The sequence below is a fragment of the Lathamus discolor genome, chromosome 5 (assembly GCF_037157495.1).
Source record: "Lathamus discolor isolate bLatDis1 chromosome 5, bLatDis1.hap1, whole genome shotgun sequence".
NCBI classification, from domain to species: domain Eukaryota; kingdom Metazoa; phylum Chordata; class Aves; order Psittaciformes; family Psittacidae; genus Lathamus; species Lathamus discolor.
Window position 1 is genome coordinate 104730149 of NC_088888.1, and position 26737 is coordinate 104756885.

At 43.1% G+C, this 26737-nt stretch overlaps 1 protein-coding gene across 1 annotated transcript in view; it reads left to right on the forward strand.

Moving 5' to 3' along the window:
- Positions 1-13868: 13868 nt before the first annotated feature.
- FKBP1B (FKBP prolyl isomerase 1B) overlaps positions 13869-26737 on the forward strand; it is a 46276-nt gene continuing 33407 nt past the window's right edge. The window contains exons 1-2 of the mRNA XM_065681759.1: positions 13869-14015; positions 16624-16671. Of these exons, the coding sequence (XP_065537831.1) occupies positions 13979-14015; positions 16624-16671 (85 nt within the window). The 5' untranslated portion in view covers positions 13869-13978. The remainder of the gene's footprint in view (positions 14016-16623; positions 16672-26737) is intronic.

Here is a 26737-nt window from a genome sequence, read left to right on the forward strand (position 1 = left end):
CTTTTTAAACTTTCTGTCTACTGGTGGTTGTTCCAAAGTAGAGGATCCGTGGAATTCACTTGCAGATCACGACAAGGACATTTTTTCTCGTATCTCCTTCCCTTCCAGAATCAAGCTGTTTTTTCTGCTGATAATCCAAGAGCCTACATTGTGAACGCCTTCCCAGTAAGCCTGCAGCTGGTCTTCTAAGTATAAATCCATGTCAAAGCTGCTTTTGCTATGTCTTTTCCTGGGAGGAGTTATCATCTTCATGTGATGGCTAACAGGTTTAACCAATTACTGTACCTTTTCGTAGAAGCCTATTTTTAACTCTTCACCGCTGGGAGTATATTTAAAAATAACATTCTAATACCTTGACCTTCAGAGAATGAAGGTCTGTGGTGAAGGCTAGAGACAGATCATACGCTGTTAAGCCCAAGTATTAAGCTACAACCTGAAATAATGACCTGACACTTCTTTCAGCCAGCCTTTGAAGGATAAAAGAAGATTTAAACATACCTGAGAACAGTACAAGACAGATTGCAATCTCTGATGGACAGCATCTTTCAAAGATACAAGATCCTAAGTGCCTATGAAAGTAGAAAAGGGAAATCATGCTCTGTTCTGTTAGTAGTAGCAAAAAAATGGAGGAAAATGAAATTTAAAGAAAAGCAAAATAGACTAAAAGCAAAGACAGCTGATTAATGTTCATTTTACTGGGACAGATTTCCTAACTACAATTATATATTGATTTATGTTTTGGTGTTCCCAGCCACCTCTACCTGAGGACTGTTCCCTCATCGTATAGCCAAAAACCAAAGAGAAAGCCAACATTCTCCTGTTTCCCTAAACATCGTGCAGAGATCCTTGAAGTGACAAAGACCCAACCAGTAAGCTCATATAACACAGCAGGGCCATACAAGGATATGCCACTTCGGTTTCCTCTGTTGTTTCAGGACAAGAGCTGGTTCAACTCAGGTATCTCCATTCTTCCCTCCTCAGCATATCCTTTCTGGGGATAATTTGGACAGAGCTCGCATATCATGGAACAGAAATTGTTATGGTGAAATTCATTACCTAAATGTAAGCAATCATTACTATTTTCATTGCCCTAGGATATCCGAGATAGCCACTCTGGGCTGGCAGATATGGCACAGGACTTGCAGAAGAGTAGTGCCATTCTGAAGTGGCAGCTGGCAACAAAGAGATGATCCCTAGATAGTCCCTAGACGGTGTAAGACGGTATTAGAAGCTTATTTACAGGTAACTGAATCCCACCCTCAGCATCTCTTCATTGTTCTTGTTTTTCCAGCATCTCCTTTCTGCTTTGATGTAATTTTTGTTCCATTAAAATCACTGTTTGCACTAAAAAAATAATGTGAGTAAATTAGACCTGGCCAGAGGTTTACAAATTATGACTATAATCACTATGGTTAAAGCTGTAAGACTTAACTATACACATTCTGCATCTTTGGCTGATTTATACTTATATATTTTCATAGTACTACATGGGAAAAACAGATCTCCTGTTGAAGTCAGTTGGACGTCTGCTCTAAGAATATTTTTAGTATCCTTTGTCCAGGTGTATTTGCTGAGGATGTTGAGTACCACTGAAGAACTCCCAAATTCCTGCAAAGTGATCGTATCGTGTTCTCATTCACAGCCACTTGGGTTTTCTAGATTAATTCATGGCAATTGCATTCAAAATCAAGATTTTTTTTTCTTTTTGTATTCATCAAGGACAAGCCAGTAGTGATGACTGGAATAGGTAAAAATCAAAAGGTTAAATACAGAGGTTAGAAGATCCTTTTTTATGCAAGACTCCTAAATCTTGGGCCCCATCTCTGCTTGCAGTGAAATCATGTTTTTTAATGATTTTACCTTACCCACTGCTGACAGAGATGCTCAGGCCACAGTTAAGATGCCACACATACCTGTTTCACTAGGAGCTCTGACTATTCTGTACTTCCTCAAAGGGGTAGCAGGTTTATCGTGTCATATATTACTGGTAACTATTTACACGTAGTAGTTATAATGAATACATTACATTAAAATACAATCCCAGCAACTCCACAAATTTGCAGAGCCTGTAGAAGGTATTTTTGGTTTGCTCTAAAATAATGGTGCTTTGCTGCTTTGCTGTCTTCTGGATGTATTTTACTGAAACTGATAAAGCTATTCTTCAGCACAGCCATCTCATCTACATTCTGCACCACTGCGCTTTAAATATTGTAACAAAACTACATTGCAGCTGGATTCTAGCAACCTAAAATGTGTTTTGGATGCAGAAACGTCTGCTTTAGTAGGATTGAAATGCTCAGAGATGTTTTGCTAAGGATGACACGTGTTCTGCCAGCGATGCAGACATCTTGAGATCATGGACTACTTGTGTGGAAGACTGGATGTTCTTTCCAGTTCTTTTCTTCATTTCATCATCTCTCATAGCATGCATCTGCTCTTCAGCAGTGTCTGCGACGTTATCGGAGGGTGAGACAAGGCTGAATCTGTGAGATTTGTCAATACCAGAATCATCCTCAATTTTTGAATTAAGGATGTCTCACAAACACTGAGGTCTAGAAAAAATATTTGTAGCAGAGCCACAGTGAGGTTGTCCTCTATCTCTGAAAACATTAGGAAGAAGGACTTCATCTGATGTACTTACATTTATTTCTGGTTAATTCTCTAAGATGCTCAGATAGAAAAATTATATCCACAAAGTTCCACTGGCGTGGCAGTGAGGTGGTGAGGCGGTGAGGCGTGACATTCACAGCTGACGACTGCTTTGTCCAGTGTTAAGATTTTCTTAGTCCCAAACTCTATCACCTTTAGTTCGCCAGGAGAATTCAGAATTCACCTCCCGTTTCCTGCCACATAATGTCTGTACATCCTGTGGAAGTCTGAAGCCAGTCAGTAAAGGTGCTTAGCAGATAAGAAGTTACACAGTCCATTTAAAGCAAAGGTTCAGAGCTCCCTGACTACATGGGAATTGTTTGTAATACAACTTCAGTGAAAACGAGATAACGCCCACTGAGAAAACAGACTCACGGAGAGACACAAAACCCTTGATGAGGTTGCTGCGGCCTCTTTAGAAGTCTCTAAGGTTCAGTGTTCCTTGAAATCTGCGAGGTTTGGACATACCGCCAGACGTATTCTGTAGCAATTGAGCTTGAACCTCAGGCTCCATTGGGATAACAGTTCAGGATCTTAAGGGAAATTTCCTCCCATCGTTCATTCTGTGGGTTGTTTGGTTTTTTTTTTTCCACTGAGAAAGAATAATATGGGCAACAAACTTCTGTGAGAACAGAATCATCTAGTACCTCCATAAACACCATATATGATAAACTAATTTGAGATAAGATTAACTTTCAGGGTGTATCTTTAGAAAACTAAGTCAATAATGGAAGACGTGTAAAATACACAAAGGATAAAAAAACCTGTGAGTTATGCCATGATTATAAAATTTAAACAAGTTATAGGATCAAAGTAAATTCCAGATGCAGGCACAAGATGAATAAAGGAGACAATGAACTTCCATTTGGCATAGTCTCGTTTTTCAAAAATAGGATAAAAATAGACAGGGAAAAAACAAGTTCCCCTCATTCAGCTAGCACGTTTTTCTGGGAAAGAAGAATAAATAATATCTCTGGTCACCTTGGCATGTAGAGCACACTCAAAATAAAGGCTGGTAATTGGAAATTGTCCTGGCAATACTACAGTTTTTCTGGCAAATCCCCAAGAAAGCAATACAGAGTAACCTGCTAGTAATCTGAGATACTCCAGTGGCCACAGTCCTTACACTGATCCTGAGTTAGATTCTGATCCTGTTTGTTAGCATCTCCGAGTGTCTGATTAACTTTGGTATAACTCAGATCAGAATGTCACCTGTGGTTTAAACCAGAGGGGTTTCAGCTGGTGGCATCTTGTCTGGCTCTGTCCTGCAGACTGATTCCAGCCAGCCAGTCTGTTCGTTTGGAGTTGCTGGTTAGAAGTAGCATACAAAACCCCAAACTGAACACCCCCAGCAAGCTGCACATAGCTGTTAGGTAGCAGCTGTAGTTCCCATGGTTCGTAATGACTGTTGGAAGGTCAGTTCAGCCTTCATCATTGCAGAGGCTGAGCTCCCCTTTTTTATAATACTGATTTTATATTGCTGTTTTCCCACATTGCTATACTTACTATTCACCTGTCTTGGGAAATGGTGAATGCATTTCTGTGTTCAGTATGGATCAGAGTTAATGAGTTCCAGGTTCTCAAATATATTTACCTGTCTATTTCTTGTCCAGTGGGAGATCAGTATCTAAATATCTCTGGGGATCTGAGTTCAGTGCTTTGCTAGAAGAGCTGAGTTTCAGACTTCATTTTCTCCTTTATTCATTGTAAAATAACTCTTCCCAGGCTAGATCTTGCTTCAAGTTAATTAAATTGATATTAATATTCCTGGTGACTTCAAAGGAAGACAGATCCAGCTCAATATGTAATAAAAAAAGAGTAATAATTATTTTAATGCTAATTTAACTTCACTTTATGAAACATCCAATGTGGTATTTTTACTTCAGAAATATTTCTATTTAAAGCTGCTCACCATGATTTCACCAATTCGAGTCAGGGTGTCGTTTAGTTCAATACTTTCAGGAAGCTTGATGTATTTATTTTTCCACCCTGACATTTCTTTGCCTTGAGATCGGATTTTAAAAAATAGTTCTCTGTCACAAGCTAACTGGAACAGAATGTGAAAATGATGCACGGTTAATACAGATACAAAATACGTAATCTGTCAGAGCAGATCTACCGATGACACTATGTAAATCAGCATGGCTTTGACAGTGATATGTTTGTGTGCTGTTATGCTCTCAGAATGGGGCTTAACCCACTAGCTAGCACGTTTTTGTGTGTATGTCATGTAAAGTGGGGAAGATCTAATGGAAGATTGTATTCTTCTGCATAAATATATTTAATAAACTGTTAAGAAGATTGATTAATTAAAAAAAAAGTTATGCAAATTATTATGTAAAGATAAGGCCCTGATCTTTCCTATGCAGTCTATATTCAGACTAAGGAGGCTTTAGGCAGGAAAGTCACAGCTTCTAAGACTATTTCTTTAATACTTCAGTGCCACGGTCTTACCCTTCTAGAGCGTCTGCCTGGGCCAGATGTAACAGGCTGTCTTGATCTGCCATCTGCTAAATAGAGGCTTCTAGTGTGGGGACACGTGATGGAGGAGACACTGCTGGAGTACAGACAAAAGTTTTTCAGCTTCTTGCAGAAGTTCACAAATTCTGCGCTCACTTCCACACTCAGTGGTATGCTGCTAGATGGAAGCTTTCCAAAGGGAGTGAGTACACAACTAACTGCAGTATATGACTCCTCTGACCTCCCAGTCTCTGAAATCACCCTGGACCTCAGGGAAGCCACCAGAGATGCTCCATCACATCATTCCAACCTGGCCATCCATCAGTATTGTAGGAGTGTTGTCAATGGTCCTCTTGGTGTTTGTGGTTCTCGAACTCCTTGTCTCCTGTAATAGCAAGGCAAATATCATCCAGTTCTAACATAGCAGTCCGGCAGGCTTGAGGGAGTAGAGTTGGCAGAGCATCTGTTAATCTCCCAAGCCTTTCCTTTTGTGTTTTAGAGTGAAACTCTCGTGGTTCACTGAGGTAAGGAGAAGAGAACCAGATTTTTTCAGAAGGCCACTTCATTCTTGTTCCCAGCAAGACTGTTGGGCTCAAAATTTATCTGGTTTTCACAATGCTAAAGCAAATAGTTGAGGAATTGGGAAGGAAAGCAGACGAACAATAGTTACGCAAATGCAGTCACAGAGAATGAGACTCGTTTAATTGTCAGGCTGGGATTCACCTCACAAATTAGCATTTCTGCATTGAGGTATATGCATATGGCTGCCTGCATGAAAGTAGTACCCGAGCTCCCAGGGGGCAACAGATTTGAGCCTCAGCACTTTAACATATCACTAGGCACATACACTGTAGTTGCCTAAGTCAGACCCTGCTTACTGATTCGCTTAAAAGCCAATGGTGAGAAATAGATAAGTTTAGGGCATGATTCATTCCATCCTAAAGTACCTAAAATAGATAAATGCTTCTTGCTTTATGAGTCTAGCAGAAGTATTCAGATAGGACATGGTTATGGACAGATGAATGCCAAGGAATGCGTAGTCATTACACGTGTCTGTTATAACCAGCACATTTATCAATGATCAGCCCACTGATAGCTCTTTCCAGAGCTACATGCTTCCTGCCCACATCCTTCCCACTACTGAATGCCCTCTCTGTCTCAAACCGATATTTTGTGACTTAATACTCCCATATACATATGCCAGTCTCTTGCGCTTTCTTTATAAAGCAACCAAGTTTTTGATGGTGTTCTTAAAACGGAATATTTCCTGAGCTTGAGCTGGGTTTGTATGGAACAGAATCTTAAGGAAAGTGATAGGAACTCCAGTACTTGTGAAAATTAGTTATGAAAATTATACTAGGCAGAAGAGTATGAAATGTTCTTCAGGAAACATTCCTGTCTTGGCAAAGAGAGGGAATGAATGATCTAATAGGTCTTTCCATCTGTAAGTCAATATTCAGCTTCCAAATTATGCCCTTTTCTTTCATAGAAATTAAATAGATTTGGTTTGAAGACATCTCTTATTAGTACCTTCTTCTTTACATGAGGAGGTAAATTTGTACTTTACATGAGGAGGTAAATTTGTACTTTTGAAGTTATATTTTTATCATTTACACCACACATATCAGATAACTAAGGAACTTCTTGCATGGCTGAACGAGCTTTGCTACAGTGTGCGTGCTCAGTTATATCACTCTCATTTGCAAGCCCATTGTGACTTGAAGAAGAGTAAAGGATAGTAATATTTTAGCAGATACATATTTATTCCAGCTTGTTAATTTGTAAAGGTCTCTTAAACCCTGTCTGCACTGGGTAAAGAATTCATTATTTTAAAGGAACTCTGGACAGTGTCAGCTGAACATAACCCTCTATTGAAACTAGTCGGTTGACAGTGTAGACGGAGTCGAACTTTTAGCAAAAGCTGCTTCAAAAAGTGCAAATTTCACAAAGTACATGAAAATCGGTTGCTTTTGAATCATGTGGATTCTAGTATCTATTCAAGCAGTTAAACTGTGGTGGAGAATACTGATTGAGAAAGACCATGCATCTAATTTTGCTTGATGTATGGGGTGAATATGATGATAATACCTCTGATGGCCAGGTTACATAAATAGTTTTGCTGCTGCTGCTGCTGACACTGGTAGAGCTGTTCTACTTTAGGTAGGGATGATTATGGGCTAATTACAGAGGTAGCTAGCTGAAGAGGGCTGCCTCCCAGCCATGATTGGGAATTCTTGTAACAAATCACCTCTGACTTGGTCTTCCCTAGAAATCTTCTTGCTAGTTAGACTTAGCAGGATATCCCTGCCTCTGCCCCGATGATATAGACAAATAAGTTGGTGAATGTGTTCTAACCCAAACCTGATGATTAGCATGAAGCAGTGGTAACACTGTGCTGCTATCTACCTGCTAAAAAAGCAGTTCACTTACAGCTTTCTGTGTAGGCTGAAACAGAGCCACAGTGGTTGATTATTTTAATCTATAATCTTTAAACTAGTTTAAGTGTTCAGTAGAATTGTTTTGAAGGTCCTTTGGTGTCTACATTTTTACTGAAAGGCCGCAATGGTTGTTTTGGCCTTCTGTTTTGTCTCACAAAAGGCCTTAATTTAGAATTAAAAAAACCAACCCAACAACCAATTACTGTTCCCCTTCATTAGTAAGAATGATTTGAAATTTTTCCACTTGAGGGTCACTTTAAGCCTAAAGACCTGTTCTTAGAGATTCAGCCACCTTGGCTCCATAGGGGCAAAACACAGAAGGCTGGCTCAGCCTTGTCTTTCTGTAAGAGAGCTAAAGGCCAAACACTGGGTCAGCCCTGATGAGAAGCCGAATACCAGGAAGATAGGGTTTGTGTTGTCCCAGAGAAGCCTGTGAAAAGCCTGGGATTTTTAGTGGCTGCTGTCAATCTGTTGACGCTTACCTAGAGTCAAAGCTGTCCCTGGAGTATCATGCAAAAAAAAAAACCCAACTCTTTACAATCTGTCTGTGCTGTCCTACTCACAGCTGTCCAGGTGTGTGCACAGCCTGCCTCTGCCTGCTCATCTTTTAGTTGTAACTTCGGATCATTTTGGTTGGGAGGTTCTAGAAACTCATTAAATAGTGTTATAATCGCACATGCAGAATGAAGGAAAACAAATACAGCCTTAATCTTCTGAATCCATTACCCAGCTCCCCTGATTCATTTGTCTAGAGGACTGAGAATGCCAGTTAATTTCTTTTCCACAGTTACATTTCCAAAATCATCGAAAGACTAATCAGAGGCTTGTAGCTAATATTTGCAGTTTGTTTGGTTTTCTCCTGTTGTTTGAACTGCTTCCAATATGTCTTGCCAGTGACATTTCTTCACCAAGCAGAATAAATAACAAAACTGTAGAGAAAAGAGTTTTACTGGAGAAAGCAGCAAATGTGTTGCACTGTAAATACAAAGTTTCTCAAAGTCACTGACTTCCTTCTGCAACTTCCCTGACAAGGAAATGACAGAGCTGAAATAATCAGTTTACTGTTAATAGATGTGATTCCAGTACTGTTCTGTTCCATTTAAAAGATAGACTTACATCTTTTAATCCATTTTTTTTGCTATGAAAGATTGGATGGAAGAGCAAATCTAATCCGCTTGGGCTGTATGCTTATGGTATTGCTGTTATTATTGGAAATTGTATTTCTGAGACCACACGGTGTGACCCTGAGTTTGGGCTCTGGGCCCCAAGGTGCTACATTTATTTACAATTAAAAGAGGACCTCTGCCCCTGAATTCTTTGCAATCTAAACAGACAAGGCAGAATGATCATTCTCATTATATAAATGAAATACTAAGGCACAGAGAAATTCAGAGCATATCTTCAGTTCAGAAAGCCGCCTTCAAAACGGTAGGCACGGAAGCAATGTCAGTGCAGCAATCTGCATGTGCACTACTTAGCCTGGTCGGCTGCTGCCATTCCATATTTATATTGCACCTGAGATGCCACCTAGTTTTGACACATGCTGTTCTGCAGTGCCCAGTAGATGTATGGTCCACTCTGGAGCTTTATGCATTGCAAACAGAACCAAAATGATTTAGGGTCATGCAGTCGATTTCAAAACCGTGGTTGATGTCACTACCACTTCTTTATTTCCTTCTCTTTCTCATTCGGTAGGAAAAATATTACAGGCTCATAAAGCATTTTAGGGGAAGGAATCTTTGGAGGTCACATGGTCCAACTGCTTGCTTGAATAGGCCAATTTCAAAGTTTCCGGTTTCTCAGGTCTTGCGAAGACTTTTCTCCCTATATTTAGCCAGAATTTCCCTTGCTGTGACCAATGTCCATTGCTTCTTGTCCTTTTGTGGCACCATCGTTTCCACCAGCCGTTAGGCAGTTGTAGACAGCAGCTGAGATCCTTTCTTAGCATTGTCTTCTGCAGGCTGAACCAACCCAGCTCTCTCACCGTCTCCAGATTCTCTAGCCACTAACCACCTTGGATTGGTTGGACTTGCTCCAGTATATCAGTGTCTTTCTTCATACTGGGGGGACAGAAGCTTGTGGGGGCATGAGGCCATCTGAAAACATCAGTCTAAACCCATGGGGTTTTTTGGAAGTGGTGAATTTCATTAATCTTTTCTGGAAGTGGCCTTCGTTAGTTAGGTCGTGGCCTTGTGGACTTTTTGCCTCCATTCTGGAGCCTAAACTACCAATGGCTCTAGCAGCTGGTGGAGTATATCCTGATGAGCTGGAGCTCCTCCCTGTGCGTACCTGAGGTGACCTCACCTAGTACTGTAAAAGGTTTTGACGATCAGGATGGAAAATGACTCACATTTAAATGCAGTGATAGGGAATAAATGAATATCTGAGGTGGTAAGAGCCCGGTGAGGCAGAGGAGAGGTGGCAGCTTTCAAGTCAGTGCTACTGAAAACTTCCAGCTCATAGCAAGAGGAAACTAAGGATACAGATGTGGAGGTGCAGTTCCAAGAGGATGATGAGGGTTCAGAGTAATTGCTTCAAGAAGAAGCTTTATTCTGTTGGGGCATTTGGAACAAGCACCAGCTGGGAGGTGGCGACTGTGCTGCAGACCTTTGGTAGCCAGCAGTGGGGAGAAGCGAGACAGGCTTCCTACAACAGGCACGTTGCGATTTTTGGTATGTTTAGGTCCGTTCATCAAACAGCTGTCACCGTGGGTACGCTATCAGAACTGCCCGGGCACCTGCTTCGAGGGAAATCGCTGATTCTGGCCTGACTCTCTGCTTTCTCCCATCAAGGCTTGTGCTGCCCAGGAACATTGGCAGTGACACAGCCTGCTGAGCTGTGCGGGCTGGGCTTTATTTTGGTCGGGTTTTTTCTGGTGTGATGCTGGTTTTGCATGTCCTGTACGCTTGCGGATGAAAGTTACTCGATGGTGCATGTTGATTCGATGGGTGGAAAGGTCAGTATTTGTCAAACATTTTTAGTTTGCTTTCATTATTTGTTCATAGAACAGTGCTGGGGTTTCAAAGTAATGCTGAGTCCTTCTCCATGGATGCTGGTGAGAGAAGTGTGTATTGTCTGGGGTTTCTTCTGGCCTCCATGAATTTATACATTTGCAGAATTTGTGCCTTCCATTTATGGACAATTTAGTGCTTTGGCTTTCCAGAGGTGTTCTTCGTGTGCACATGGAATCTATTACACATGATTTGTAGATCCTTTGTAGATTTTACAAACAGTAAAGATGGGATCTCACAATATAGGAACTATGAATTAAACTGAAACACCCTAAAAATTGTGAAAACTGTTTGTCTTGCTGAAAGTGGCAATGCGTAAATAGTTTGTAAATAGTACAGGCTGTAGGGGGTTTAACTAAAGAAAATACGATACTCAGCTGCTAAACTTTTGGGTTTTGGGTTTCTGCAGAACGTCATGACTATGATCAGCCTGTCCACTGAGGAATGTTGAATGTCTGAACCATGTGGTTCCAACATAACATTCAGGAAGGAGGGTTCAGAGAACCCCCTGCTTTTCCAGGACGCTGGTTTTGTTGCCAGGATAGAAAGATGTGCTGTAGGAAGGTCTTGTGGTAAACCACTGTTCAGGAAGGTGAACTCTACAGAGCTGTGAAAGCTGAGACTAATGGACTTTACCCTTGACCCAGATACACTGGATCCTAAAGTGGGGAAGGTGAATGTCATAAATAGCTTTCAAACAGCATTCTTTAAAACACTCATCTCCTGGTCTGCTTTGATAATTTGGTTTTAGTAATTTGCTTGGTTGTGGACTTTTGTTTACTTTGTCTCTCCTCCAATTCTTTGCCCATTCTAAACCACTTCCCCTTTTATTTCAGAGGCTTTCTTGAAGATATGGGACATTCCTGGTCTCAGTGTTCTCTTCCAAGATATTCATATGCTGTGTACGTGTTAACAACCGTGTCCTTGAGGACCTCGATGCTTCCAGTGAATGCAGTAAGGTGAAAAATAACATTATTTGTTGTTCAATATTTGGGGTGGCAAAGACTTTTAAAAATATTCACCCAACAATTTTGAGATACCCTCTACAGATCTAGGGTTCTGCCTTGGAATTTGGTCTCACCTTTCTTTCCATGTGCTTGGGAATATGAGTGTGGGGAGTCTAATTAGCTCATGCCCAAAAGAAGCTCTGTGTCTGCATTTAGAGACCCAACATAGAGCAAGAGGCCATGGATGGGATGATTAGAAGCACAGTGGGTTTAAACCTAAGTCACTGCTTGCTCCCTTCTAATCCTGTCTTATGGCTTGTGCATTTTGCTTTTTGTTATGGTTGTACGTCTGCCTGAGGATGCTGGAATCTGTGTTTATAGCCCATTATTTGCGATGACTGTGGTCATGACAAAACAGATCCATCATGTGTGGGTCTGTGGTCCCTTCTGAACTATATTATGTGATTGAGTCCAATATCCTCATGTTACGTGACGTGACTTGGGAACAGCTATTCTTCCACCATCATGGAGAGATATGTAGCCCTGACCAAAGGAATCATGTACTTATAGAGGCTCAAGGGAACCCAGCAAAGTATAAATGGCTTTTATTCATCAGTTATGCCTTCTGATGTTCTGATTGTCTGAGAGGACACAGACATCTACCGATGAACTGAAGCAAGTGCCTGCTTTGGGGAGACCTTAGTGCAGCCTTCCAGTACCTAAGGTGGCCTACAAGAAATCTGGAAAGGGGCTTTTTATAAGAGCAAGTAATGACAGAAGAAGGGAGGATGGCTTTAAACTGAAAGAGGGAGATCACATTAGATATAGGGAAGAAATCCTTCCCTGTGAGGGTGGTGAGGCCCTGGCACAGGTTGCCCAGAGAAGCTGTGGCTGCCCCATCCCTGGCAGTGTTCAAGGCCAGGTTGGACAGAGCCTTGGGTGACATGGTCTAATGTGAGGTGTCCCTGCCCACGGCAGGGGGGTTGGAACTGGATGACTTTAAGGTCCTTTCCAATCTGAACTATTCTATGATTCTATGATCTTGAAGGTCCTTTCCAACACAAACCATTCTGCGATTCTGTGTATGCTACATACCAATGCAGAATTAACTGGGATGAAGGCAGGCTAAAAGAGATCTCCACCTCATTACCACTTCTGAACTCACGCTTTTCCCCACTTGGCCACTTTTGGGGAGCTTCAGCCATCCAGCCCCAGTAATTCTGGAGTGTCCAACTCACAATGAAACATACAGTAAAGCCCGGCAGTGAACAGGAAGTCCAATCAGAACAGCGTGGAAAGCAGAGATGGTCAGTATAATTCAGAGCATAGCTGCAAGGGGCACATCATCGCAATTACAAAACACCACAGGAATTCCCCAGCTCAGTTATCCTGACAGCTGCCCCATGTAGATGAAGATCCTTTTTCCTAAGTGGAATCCAGTTTGTAACAGATAGAAATCCTGAAAAAGCACAGTCAGAGAAGTGTAAGCTGGAATTAGAGGCATACAGACAGCTCTTTCAGCTGGAAAACTGATGATGTCGAGGTTCCATTTTTACTTTTCAACCCAGAACACACAGAACTGTAAACAGAACGATGCCTTTACAGTCAGTGGGGACTGTGGAATTCATGTGCACAGTTAGTTTAGGAGGACATAGTATTTTTCACCTGTTTCAGGTACACTCATCAGAAGCAGTTCTGTCTCTTGCACAGGCTTTTGAATGTGTCACTTCACATCACGGGAGCACCTGAGCAACGTGTACACCGATTTTCTTATTTAGAACATGGACGAGGACAGTTAGTCATAGACTTGTGTTGCACATTTGGAACCCGGGGTACCCGCGGGTATCCTGCTGGAGACCTGCCGCTGCTGGGGGGCTGAGGCACGGCCGATGGGTACCGCAGCCCCTGCTGCCGCTCACCCGCAGACACCGAGTACCTCCGCTTCGCCGCGCACACGCAAGATGCAAGCGCGGGCGCTCTGCTCCCAGCTGCTCTTAACCGGGAAGGTGCCGACCCTCTCCCGCCCTTGTCGCTGCCTGGCTTTGGGAGCCCGCTGCCCGGCTCCCCTGCTGCCCAGCTCGGGCTCACGCCCGCAGCCCTCCCGCCGAGCAGCCTCCCGGAGGGGACAGACGGTGGCAGGAGCGGGGGCAGCGCTAAGCCGGGCACCACACGCGGACACAGCCGGGGACGCAGCGCTGAAGCGGGCCCTGCGGGGGGAGGCAGCCGCACCCCAGGGCTGCGGCCGCGGGTGCCCCCAGCCGCGGCGGCCCCCGGCGGGGACGGGCGGCCCCCTTCCTCCCTCCCTCTCCTCCGCGGGCTCCCCGCCCCTGCCCCGCATTGGCTGCGGGCGGCTGACGGGCAGCCTGGGAGGCCCCCGCCAACCGGCGCGGCGGGGCATGTCTGCACTGGGGGTCCGGCTGCGCCGAGCTGAGGGGTGCTGAACCGAGCCGTGCCGCGCTGCGCCAGTGCCGCCATGGGGGTAGAGATCGAGACCATCTCTCCGGGAGACGGTACGGGACAGCAGCGGAGGGCGGGGGGCGAAGCCCTGCGGCACGGGGCCGGGGTTGCCCGGGTCCGACCGGCGACCCGACCTGGCGGGTGCCGCACGGGGCTCCGAGACCGCGGGCAGCCGCCGGTCCCTCCGCCGGGCACGGGTGGGAGCGCGGGGCCCCGGTGTGGGGCAGCGGCGGGGTGCAGGAGAAGGGCACGGGCAGCCCCGCACCACCCCTTCCTGGTCCCCTTTGGGCACGCAGCGCCGGTGCGGGGCAGAGGCGGCTGCGCGGGGTCCCGGCGGTAGCGGCAGGAGGAGCCGGTGGCTCCCCGGGCGGCAGCGGCAGCAGCGGCGGCGGCGGCAGCAGCAGGGGCGGCGGGGGCTGGTCTAAGGCATCCGCCGGCAGCTGCACGGAGCCCGGCGGGCGGGGGCAGCGCGCCTCGCCGCAAACTTTCCGCGGCTCCTCAGGCAGCCTCGCCGCGGGGCACCGGCCGGCCGTGGCCGCATCCCTCCCGGCGCGGCAGCGGCGGGGCGGCTGCTGCCCCCCGCTCAACGTGTGGAGCCGGTGAGGGCTGAGGTGCAGCCGGGTGGTCATAGCCTCTGCCTGGCGCAGGCTCTCCTCTCCAGAGCCGGCTCGTGATGTTCCGCTCTCCAGGGGCGTTACAGCCCCATTTCGTACGGTTGTGGTGGTTGTATTTTTTTAGAGGATGTAATTTCTAACATACAGCCATATGTGTCTATATAAGAGGCCAGATTCATCCTTGGCTGGTACACAACCGTAAATAATTTGTTCAAGCTGATCTCGGCTTAAGTTTCTTGGCCCAGTATCTTTTCTTTCTTTGTGTGTGCTTTGAAATTGGCTTCTCCCTCTGTGCTGTTTAGCTCTGGGGATCAAATTCTTGTCTTGGTTGCATAAATATAAAAGCAGAATGCTTGTGTGGGTATAAGTGACATTGCAGGGTTGAGAGTAGAAAGAAGAGTGCAACTTAACCTTCTAATAGTACTTCCTAGCTATTAAATATATCAAGGCTGGCTTTGTAAGCAATATGCTGTTCCAAATAAGGTTATATGGGTTACTTTTCTTGATTGCAAGTCTTAATCAAAATCAGCTGACTTTAAACACTGTCTTAAAACCACAGCTAGTCAGTGGTCTTGAGAATCTCTGCTTTTAATTCATCTTTGATGTGAATTTGTGCAGCTTCATTGACTTGGTGTTACACTCATAGAGCAGAACATGTGTCAGGAAGGTCTGACACTCCTTTTTTCAGATCTCTGTACAACAGTGCATCATTTGAATAATACCTGTTTTACCCAGGGTAGGATTCATCTCACGTAACTTTCCTCAGGCTGGGTGCTAGTCTAAAGCAGTCTTGTAGGTTTTTTTCTGTAGTCATCTCCAGAGAATAATTCATCTTGCCTCTCTCTGGATTGGCTGGGTTTCTCTCCAGGCACTGCTAATTCTCCACTGTCAACAGGGAAGGCCCAGGAGACTGACATATGATAGTTGTCTGTGTTTTAGATGGCTAAAGTTAAATGAGAGAAATTCCACTTGCGGGTACAGTGGTATCCTGACTGGGTACTTACTAGGCTGTGTTTTGTGCCACTGTAGCTAGAGATATTGCAGCCAGCCAGGCTGATGAACAAGGCTGTTCAGATGATACTCAGAAGCACCATCTTCTCAATTTCATGTTATAAGTTCGTCATGTCAGCCTGTCCTTCTGCCATTTGCTCCTCATGGTGGGTTTGGCATCTAAGCCCAAGTATATAGTTTATGCGTTACTTGGTTATACCCTGTGATGCACCCTGTAATGTGTAACTTGTTATTGCGTTAATTAAAACTGTAGGGGCCAGAAACCCAGCTAAGATAGGAGCCTCACTTTATACCTGAATCCCCAGTTTCGAGCTTTCTGGTATGGATGTTCGTTAATAACCAGTCCGATTCAAACTTGAAGTTGTTCTCAGCCTGGGCCCTCCGCTGGCCAACCTTACCTGAGAAATCAAGGTTTAGCAGCTTTAATACACTGGTGACACCTAATTGGGTCTGGAAGATCTTCCCCTAGCTTTTAGTGCCTTTGGCAGTACCTAGAACAGGTAAAATGGAAATGGTAATATCATTTTCCAGTGCCAATAAAATAGTTCAAGCCTTCTTTCACCTTCAGTATGAAAATTTTAGGAGGAGCTACCATGCCTTTAAAAGAACTCAGCGTGTCACTGCTTTATTGTTGCCTGGTGCCACAAAATTTAACTGCCTTTGTATGTGAAATTTTTTTTAACCCCCTTCCTGGCTTATTAAAGTAGCCCTTGTTAGAGCTGTCTTGAGTGAAAGGCACTAGAAATGTGAACACAAATGCAAATTTTCACAACGTCAAACTAGAAGTTTATTGGGAAAATTACAGCAAAAACCTTCTGAGAATGTTAAGGTTATAATCTGTGAAGTTTTGACAGTCCTTTTGCACTTGCAGAATGTAAATGCATGTATAAGGCATGGGAAAAATGTGTTGCATATTAGTGATTGGCAACACGTAATACAAATCTCAGCGTAGCACTTTCCTCTGGCAAGATAAACCTGCCTAACCACACAGGTCAATCAGAGAAAATAAAAGAATAACCTTTTATACTTTTAACAGGACGGACCTTTCCAAAGAAGGGGCAGACGTGTGTCGTGCACTACACAGGTAAGGCATGTTCTGAATATTCTCTTGATACCAATTGCCTCGCTTTCAAGAGCGATTTCCCATTTCAGATGTTTGTTGCATCTTTTGCTTTGTTCTGTCACTCAGTCCATTTGATTATGTTCTGGTGGGTTTCCTGAATGTATTTCACTTGTAGCTCAGCAGTTCAGGCTACTTTGCCTACATGTGCATGCTAGCAGATTTGCCAGGTGTGGTGTTCAGTGGTGAGAGGCTAACAGATGAAGCTGTGGACCTGATTCTTTAAGCCATTGTGCTAGCTAATGAAATCGAGCATGAAGCAGTGAAAATGCTGGATCCATGTTTTTCCAGCCTTTGATCTTGATACAGACAATTAATGATTATATATCTTAAAAGCATGTGTCTATATATTGGCAGCAAAATTCATTCCAGATTGCAAAGATCAATAAAAGGTCTATTTAGCACCTGCTTTATGGACTTGTATGACTCTTAAGTGGTGCGTTGGTTAATGGAGCTGTTTGTGCTGCACCTTTGCACAGAGGGAAGATGTCCCGTAAATCTGTTTGTAATGTCATGTGCTGTACATAGTTACGTACATTGTCAAAAGAATGCAAAGGGCTCTGCAGTCCTCTTTCCCAGCTGGGAAGTTCACATCAAGAGTTGCCGTTTTATGTGTTTTTTTTCCTTAAGAAGGCAAAATGTAGGTGATGGGGGAGATTGACAGCTACTGATCTGGGCCTAGATCTGTGAGATAAAGTTTCTTTATAGCATTCAGTATAGTAAGAAAGTAGTCACTGGTAACTGTTGCTTGCTTTTGGTTTTGTATTTGTTTCTCTAGCTTACAGCTGGACCAAGGTGAGAGCACTTTCCCTTAAATATAACTAATGAAGTACACCTATTTGTATTTTCAAGAAGCTTTTTGATATAGTTTCAATTATATCACTCTTTGGGGAGTTAGCGCACCGGCTTGGGATGTCGGATGCCTGTGTTTAAGTTCTAGTACGTTTGTATATTCAGAGTATTTTGTTCTGATGAGGATTTGTAGTTGGAATTACAAGTAGTTAAATACATGTGTCGCCCATGCCAGTCTCAGCTCTCACAAGTGTTCCTCTGTAACTTAGCTCTGGAAATAGATGTTTTGAAGCTATTTTTGTGAAGATGTTGAAAGATATGTTTCAGCTCCTGTCCAACCTTCAGAAATTTTATGAAACAAAATTGTCACCTCCCACCCCCGGTTAGTTTGAGATAAATTTATGTGACAGAACTGAAATGGGAAAAAAAACCCCAAATGAGGCCAGTGGCTCCCACAAAGCACAGTTTTGCTGGATAACTTCCTAGATAGTGTGAATGGTAGATGTGGAAAGATAACAAGATGCTGCATACTCCTACTGATGTTAGATACCATCTCAGATGAGGCTATCATAAGCTGTCTTTGACATAAAAGACTATGAAAACTCATTAAATCAAACTCCAGCGTAAACTGTGCTTCCTCCATATATCTTGCTATTGGTGCTATGCAACCTCTCTAACTCTCTGATTACAGATATCAGAAAAAGCTCATCCTTTCAATTACAGTGCTGTGGCAATATTGAGTCAGTCTTTGATGGTAATATTTTTAAGGAGGGGGCATGGTTAGTGGATAAAGTGTTTTCTTCCAGTGATCTACGAAGCATGTGAGAAGGATGGCATATGAATGTCTAGGTTTAATTTAAAACTATTCTATCTGAACACAACATAACTTCCTTTCATACTGATGCAATTCCAGAAATGTCCAGGATTCATCTTGAAATGATCTCTGTCTTATTTATATAATCTTATTAGGCTTCACTGCACTTAATGCTTATCATTACCACACTCCTGTGAGTCCTGCTTTAGGAGGTGGTTAGCTAAGTTAGAAATGTCTGCAAGAGATATCCAGAACATGTGTCTTTTCACTTAAAATTAAGACTCCTAGGTGCAAGGAAATGATCCAGAAATTCTGCTTTCCAGAGCTGCTTAGTACTGGGAGTGCGTAAAGCGCACAAGTTGTTCAGCCCTTGTGTCAGCCCTTGTGCCTCTGGAGCTAGGCAGATACCTGCAGGGAGGTGTGGTGGTCTGGGAAATGAGGGAACCACGCGCTGACTGAACTGCACCAATATCTAGAGATCATTTGGATTCCCAGAAAAGCCTAACCTCACTGGAGTGCTCTGAGCACAGCTCTGAATCCAGCATCAAGCACAGCAGAGAGCCACTTTCAGTCAAAAACACTGCCTGTGGGGAGCCCACTTCATGCATAATAACCAGTTGTTTCAGACATGGCAAACCTACGCTCAGTTACGTTTTCCAGCAGAAGAGAGTCAGAGCTCTGTTTCACAGAATCACAGTACAGTTTGGGTTGGAAGGGATCATCTGGTTCCAACACCCCTGCCATGTTTGCCACATCCTTAATTGCAACCATTATGTTCTTGAGGATGAGAAAGCTGAATTTCCCTGCTCCCTCCAGTTTAGCCTGGGACATTCGGCAGTGAAGAATGCGAGAGCCATTGGCAAGAAAAGGAGCAGGCAAGAGGGTAATTGATTCAGGCACTCATGCAGGAGTATTGAAGGAGTTGTGTTCCAGTCCTTGTCTTAGGGATTAATTTTGTACTTTTTTTAATCCAATGATTTTCCCATACAGTGATGCCTAGTCTTGACAGCTTGCTAGGTCTTGTAACCTCCTGCAGTGGCCCTACCTCTCTCTTACCAACACACACGCTATGTGGCAATGCAGCTCCTTAGCATAAACATGGTTAGTTCTTTGAGTCCCTGAAGGGCTAGGATTTTGTGCATGCATAGAAAAGACTTTGCCTGTATACTAATTATTCATGTCTTGAGAGGAGACTAGAAGGGGCTTGCTTCTGCCAGAGCAAGCCAGGAATTTTTAAGAAGACTCAAATGAGGAGTGGGCTGTGGGCTCTGTTTTATCGTACTTCCCCATCTTGCCTTCCCTCTCCAGGAATGTCATAGATGTGCATTCACCGTGTGATGGGGAGGGATGGCAGAGAGCATGAACAGGAGGGGACTGCTTGTAATACAGGAGTAAAAGGCCTGTGGCTTCCTTCTGCAGTGTCTTTGGGGGGAAAAAGGCTTTTAGGAGCAAGCTGTCTGGATGTGTTGTCCTGGCAGTCCATGCAGAAAAAGTCCAGAGAGTGCCAAAGAGTGGTACCCTAGGTATTTGGCAAAACTTTAGAGTCCTGTCTGCTCATCCTCCAGGGTCTTATGATTCATGCATTGTCAAGGCATGGATTCAGCAGGGTAGTTTCTAGCCTGACGTCCCTACATGTTCCGGAGAAGTGGGAAGTGAGAACTGGAATCTCCTCAAGATGAAGGAGGACTGTGATTGAGTTTTACACTTCTGCTGTCAGCACTCCAGCTATTAGGCTGTTACATGTGGCAGCATTGCCTCTTTCTCTCCTTGTTCAACTAGATGTATAACCTCAGGAGCAGACTTCGTGTTTGATTCTGAAATGCATTTTATGCCTTAATGGACAGACCTAAGTTCCTATGGCCATGAGAGTTAAGGTGCAACCTCACTAGGGAACAGTTTAGAAGGAACCTCTTAGTTTAAGCAAATCATGCCCCCTGCCTTAAGGAGTAGTTCTTGGCTGCTTTACAATTAGAGCAGGATTTTTGGATTACCCTTCAGAAGTACCTGATGCCTTTTCTGGCTACGTAACATGCCTTAGTGCCTAACTTTGGTACTGTAAATCACCTGCTGATTTTTCAGTTTTGCCTTCTGTATGTTAAGTACACAAATAGCTGCTCCAGATTATTGTAAGATTAAATAGGAGGACTGTGACAGAACAAGAAAACAAGTTCCAATCTTGGTATGTAATGGAAGAATGTGGTCAGATTCCCATATGTTTTATCTTTGTTAAGAAATGTAACAAATACAGTAGTTTCTTCTTATCACCCAGCATCAGTGTTGTGTCTCAAAAGTTACCTGGCATAATATTTAAATAATGGGATTAATGGACAAGGTAGTGCATCGGCACCAACATGCATTTCCAGCAGCAGTGGTTTGTGTCCTATTTTTTGTCAGGGATTTCATTGAGCAAGCTTCTGAAAGCCTTTGGCAATCTGCTTACTCCTTCTGTTTTCCCTCTGCAAAATGATAGTCGTACTTTCTGTCTCATGTAGATAGATTGCAAGCAATTTGAGATACAAACTGCCTTCTTCTTCATGCCTAATGTAATGGCGTCCTAATCTTGATTGGGTCTTCAGGTTACACTGCAATACTGATAGTAATATAAGTAAACAAACTACAGTGTCATTAGTCCTGGAGTGTATCAATGGAACTGAGGCATTTTCTGCAGTTTCATTTGCTGTGATTTACATTTGTTGACTCTGGCAATGGGAATTAGCAGTGCAGGGTTTTCAAAGATTTACGAAGGCGATACAAAACATGACTTTCCGTTAGAAATGTGCCTAAACAAAACCTTTACTGAGATCAGGAATACCCTATCTAGAGACTGTGGGGTAAAACCTGCACTTGGGAAACTGAATCCCATGCCTGACCCTCCTGTTGGGTGGTGGTGTGCCCTCAACCAAGCTTCGTGTGCGCTGGTCCCAAATCTGCACTTAATAGTGAGAGGGCAGGGTTTTTCCAAGTTATTCAGGGCTGACGTTCTTTCCTGTTGTCCCATTTAGCTTGTGGCACAGCTGAATTCTTAACCTCTGAATCTTTCTCCTTGACCACCTGTAAATCTATGATATCAATACAACTACCCTTTTTAAGAAACTGGTGATGTTCAGTATTTGTGGTGTGCTGGAATAGACTTGTTATAGTGAGATGATAAAGGCACATTAAATCATTAATGGCTTAGTAAACTGGACTTCTGTCAGAGAAGATTTTCTATAGACTTTTTAGGCTAGAGCAATGGCTACAAAATCACACCAAATACGTTTAGAATAGAACAGAAATAGACTATTTAGGTTGAAAGGGACCTACAACAATCATCAAGTTCAACTGCTTGACCACTTCAGGGCTTGCCAAAAGTGACCTGGTCTAATGGATGGTAGAACTAGATGACCATTAAGATTCCCTTCCAACACAAGCCATTCTATGATTCTGTGTTGTTAAGGGCATTGTCCAAATGCCTCTTAAAGACAGACAGGCTTGGGGGAGTGACCACGTGTCCAGGAAGCCTGTTCCAGTGCTGGACCACACTCTCAGTAAAAAAATACTTCCTTTTGTCCAGTCTAAACCTCCCCTGGTGAAGCTTTGAACCATTCCCACATGTCCTGTCACAGGATCCCAGGAAGAACAGAGTGGGATCTCTTTAATTCAGCATTTCAATACTGAGAAGTTGATTTGTTTATGCTTCTTTAAATACTTAAAGTGCAATTCCCTATTGAAATAAATGAATACTACTCCATCTATTTCAGCTGAGTTGTAAAGTTAATTCCCATTTTAGGAAGCAGGCTTTTATTTAAGGCAGAGCAAATGATTAATTGTTCTTTATCTAGTGATGCGAGGACAAACACATAATCTTATTTTCCTATATATTACCAAAATTACTTTATTTTTTATTTAGCTTTGGCAGTGGTGTAGCTTTGAGAGTTACAGTTGTCCCTGGGAAGTTGAAAGCCTTTTTTTATTCTTTTTACTAACAAAAGCATACTGCATAGGTGCAGATTAACAGTAATTTATAGAATATCCTTGATCTATCATGATTTTTTTTTAAAAAGCATTTTCCATTTAATACAATACAAATATAATGCAATTCCCTTGAAATAACTCATGCTAAAAAGAGAACATGTCTGCCTATTTTTCTTGGATCAAAATCAAACCAGTTTTAAGCATACATAGTAATAGCTGGAGATTTCTCTATACTGATACACTCTCAAAAAGACTAGCGTAAACTCAGAGTAACTTTTGCAGAGTCATGTTTGTCTATGGGCTTCAGCATCTGTGTGACTGGGTGTACATTAGCTTCATGTGAAAGCAGTTTGTGCCTGGTGAGTACAGGAGAATGTTACTTCTTTGGTCCTCAGAAACATCTCTACCACTTCAGTGGGAGCTGTGTATGTTTATCTGAGGGGGAAACTGAGGTAAGGAAGGAATTTAATCAAAAATCCTTGTTTCCAAGAAGCTGTCTAGCTGGGTTTGGAAGAGGATAGTGAACACTGCAATCAAGAGTTATCATTAATAAGAACTATGTTTTAACAGATGTTACAATTGAGCCTTAATTATAACCAGCTAAATCTTGCTTACCTAGAAAGAAGTTTATTGTTTTATTGAGCATGTTCTCAAGATATATTATACCAGAAGAGTGTGATGTCTGTCCGTCTTTTGGGGCCTGCCAATTTTCTGTATTTTATTTACTTAATTTCTTCAAATTGCCCTGGTTTGGAAGGATGAAAGCCTTTTACTTCTGCAGAGATCTTGGTGGCAGCTAAGCACTTGCAAGCATCCTTTTCCTTTAGTGAAGTATAACTGTAAAAAGTAGTTTTAGTCCCTAGTAAAGACTGTAGTCTTTTAGTGCCCCTCAGAAATGATTTGCAAGTCTCAAAACTCTCCTGGTAAAAGGAGTAAAATTCTCATCCTTGCTTATTTAATGTAGATTGGTTACCTCTGGAAGTGTTTTAGCAGTGACTTCAGCCTGATAGTAATCGGAGTCCAGAAGCAAAAGTTCGAGGAGAGGAAATTTCTCCTACTTATTTTGCTGCCAGCTTAGCGATTGATTCAGGTATATTACTTGCTCTTTCATTTTTTACATTTGACAGAAAAGGGGCTGTGCCTCTCAAAACGGTGATGAAGTTAATGTTTGCAAGTACTGTGAGAGTTGCTGTAAGAAGGGGCTATTCACATGGAAAAAAATGATTTGATGCATATAAAAAGGTTCAGAAATTTGTAAGAAAAAACGTAGCAGCTGCAGCAGCTGAATTGGTGAGTTTGAACATACCAGTGTGTTGCCTGGTGGAAGAGGATCGGTGTAATAAACCGTGGCCTCAAGTTTCGCAGTTGCTCCTCTTTTGTGCTGAACACTGCACTACATGTACTGCGCCCATCAGTTTCACTGAAATGACTTGTGGTTTTAAGTGCTTTTTAATGTGGGTGATTGAAACTTTCGAAAAGGAGCTTGGAATTGTCCGACAACATCCTTATTGGCAATCTCAGCTGAGAAGTGATGGTTTGACTAAGAACTTGAAGTCTCTCCGCGTAAAGGTGGTCTCCACTGGGACAGCTGCTAGTATGCTTTGTGCAAAGAAAGGGAAGAATCCAGGATTGTGTGTGAATGCTGTCTTGTATTCATGTAAGAAAAAGACAGGATGAGTTTCTTGGAGAGTAAAGAAGATAATGAAAAGATTTCTTCAAGATAACATACACGGGCACTTTCTCACCTGCAGGAAACACACTGAATGATTTGGTGACTGCTATCTTTGATTCTGGAGCACCTACTAGCCTCTACAGGATTTCCTTTCATGGAGGAATTGTAGCATCATGATCCCTTCCTATTGTGCATAGACATGAAACTGATAGCAAATAATTTAATCTCCTACTCCTACCTCACAAAGCCTTGAAGAAGTGGATTTCAAGATGTTAAAAAAGGGTTCACAAAGCACATTATGGAAAGTAGCAGGGGACTTGCAGCCTCTGTTCTTCAAGTTTTTAAAAGCTCAGAACTACTCCAAACCAGTGCCATCTTTTAGAATGCTCTCAGACACAATATTTTTGCTGGGCCCTCTTTGCACTTATTTTTAAAGATCCCAGTGTGCCACTCTGGCTACTTACAGCTCGTATGTATATTTAAGGACTAGGACCTGAAAGGTTTGCATCAATTCGTGATCATTAGGATTCCAGGTCTTCGCAAGAATGACATCATTTTCTAATAAATTAAGCCCCCCAAAATCAAAGAAATAACTGTGCAATGAGTAGCATTTGTTAGTGTAAAATGTACAACTGCTTACTACCTCAGATAAATGAGAAACTCTGTCAGCTGGCACCACTCATAGTCCCGTCTGCCTTTACTGACAAAATAGAACTGGCAGCACGGTATTTACCTAATTAAGAAGCCTACATTGAGAGCTTAGTTACCTTAAGCTACCTAAATAGTTAGCCTTTGGATATGCCTCTCTATTGATTAGATAAAAAGCTTAATGCAGTTCCTAAGTCGGGCAATGCAGGTAGGCAGGGCTCATGGAAGAGGTACTGTTTTCTTAATTACACGACATGTGGTGTCATCTCTCTGCAGCAGAAACGTGGCAGCCACATTTCAGGTGTATTACCCAAGCGATTGCTGTGTGGCCAGAGATCTCTGCAGGCTTATGATCTTCAGAGCAAAATGGGTTGGTCTGAGTCCTGCAGTGATGTGTGTGGAACATCCCTGGGGAGGGCTGTTCCAAGATGCTCATACAGTGCCCATCTTTTGGCACTGGTAGGTGCCGGAATGGGTGGGCTCAGAAGAAGCACGTACTCCTGCTGGAAGCAGTGATTCAGTTTTGGCATGAGTTCTGCTGAGTCTTGCTGAACCAGTGCCAGGGGGCTTTGAAAGCGACATCTTTCAATTGAGATACATTATTTAGCTTTAGTTACTCAAGGGCATTGTAAATCTACATTTTACCCCAAGACTGCTGGCTGCAGAAGTTTGTACTCCCTTGCACATCACTCAGTGCAAGGGATCTTAAATGTTGTAGCCATGGTGTCATCAGGCAGAGCCAACAGATCTTTGTAGCTGGGGCAGCAGCCAATCCAGGCAGTCAGGCAGTGTAGTCCTTTATCTCCCATCCAGCATCCTGGAACTTCTGAAACTCAGTGTTACAGCAGTGGTTGTGAGTCACACTTGATTTCTAGCTATCTCTCTGTCTCTGCTTATGGTATCTCAAGTCTGGTTTCCCCTTCCAAAACTTTTCCATTTGCTCCTGCATAGTTACTGGTTCTTAGTTTTCTCTTGCTGCTCTAAATCACTTCCCTTTGCACATTGATGCAGCTGCCTTGATTTAGCAGCTTAGTTGTCATCTTTTATTCTGTTCTCAGTGAGAAATTGAAGACTTTTGGTTTGATAAGCATGGTTTCCTCCTGGGCAGAGGAAAAGACTTAACAATTTGATCATTTTCCAATCTATGATTGCTGCAAACAATACTCTCCCTCATGCATTGGTTCTGTCTAGTTTTAAATGATCAAAGTGATAATGATAAAACCCATTGAAGCTGCTGCTGTTGGCAACATTCAATAGTAGCATCTTTCTGTTGAAAGTCTTTACCCTGCATTAGGAAAAAAAGCAAACAAACCCCCCCACCAAACAAAAACAAAAATAGCAACAAAACAAGCAGGTGTTTGGAAATTGCACTTTAATACTATATAGGGATTATAGTTACGGGAATTTATACTTTCATTCTTCTGTGTGTAAATTTCTGTTTCTGTTATAAGCAGGGGTTTCCAGGAAAAGAGGAGGGCCTCATAGTTTGAGAGGTGAAATCTAGCCATATGTAGGGCACATAAAAGATAATAGAAGACGAATCACACAGTGGACAAGTTCCTGAGGCATCACCATGAACTGTTGCCATTTCCAGACTGGAATGTACAATTTTCAGCCTCGAGAATTGAAGTCAGTTTTTGTTATTGTGAAAGCTGTATTTTTGGTGGAAAAGCCTTTCCCACACATTTTGTTTTGAAGGTTGAGGATCTGACACTGGAATTCATAGGCTAGCTGCCAACTCTATTGTAGAATCATAGAATGGGTTGGGTTGGGAGGGACCTTCAAGATCACCCAGCTCCAACCCCCCTGCCATGGGCAGGGACACCTTCCACTACAGCAGGTTGCTCCAAGCCCCGTCCAGCCTGACCTTGAACACTGCCAGGGATGGGGCAGCCACAGCTTCTCTGGGCAACCTGTGCCAGGGCCTCAGCACCCTCACAGGGGAGAACTTCTTCCTAATATCTAATCTAAATCTCCCCTGTGTCACTTTAAAGCCATTACCCCTTGTTTTGTCACTGCAGGCCTTGGTAAAAAGTCTCTGTCTTTCTTATCCCCTTTTAAGTACTGAAACTCTGCAACAAGGTTTCCCCAGAGCCTTCTCCAGGCTGAACAAGCCCAACGTTCTCAGCCTGTCTTCATAGGAGAGATGT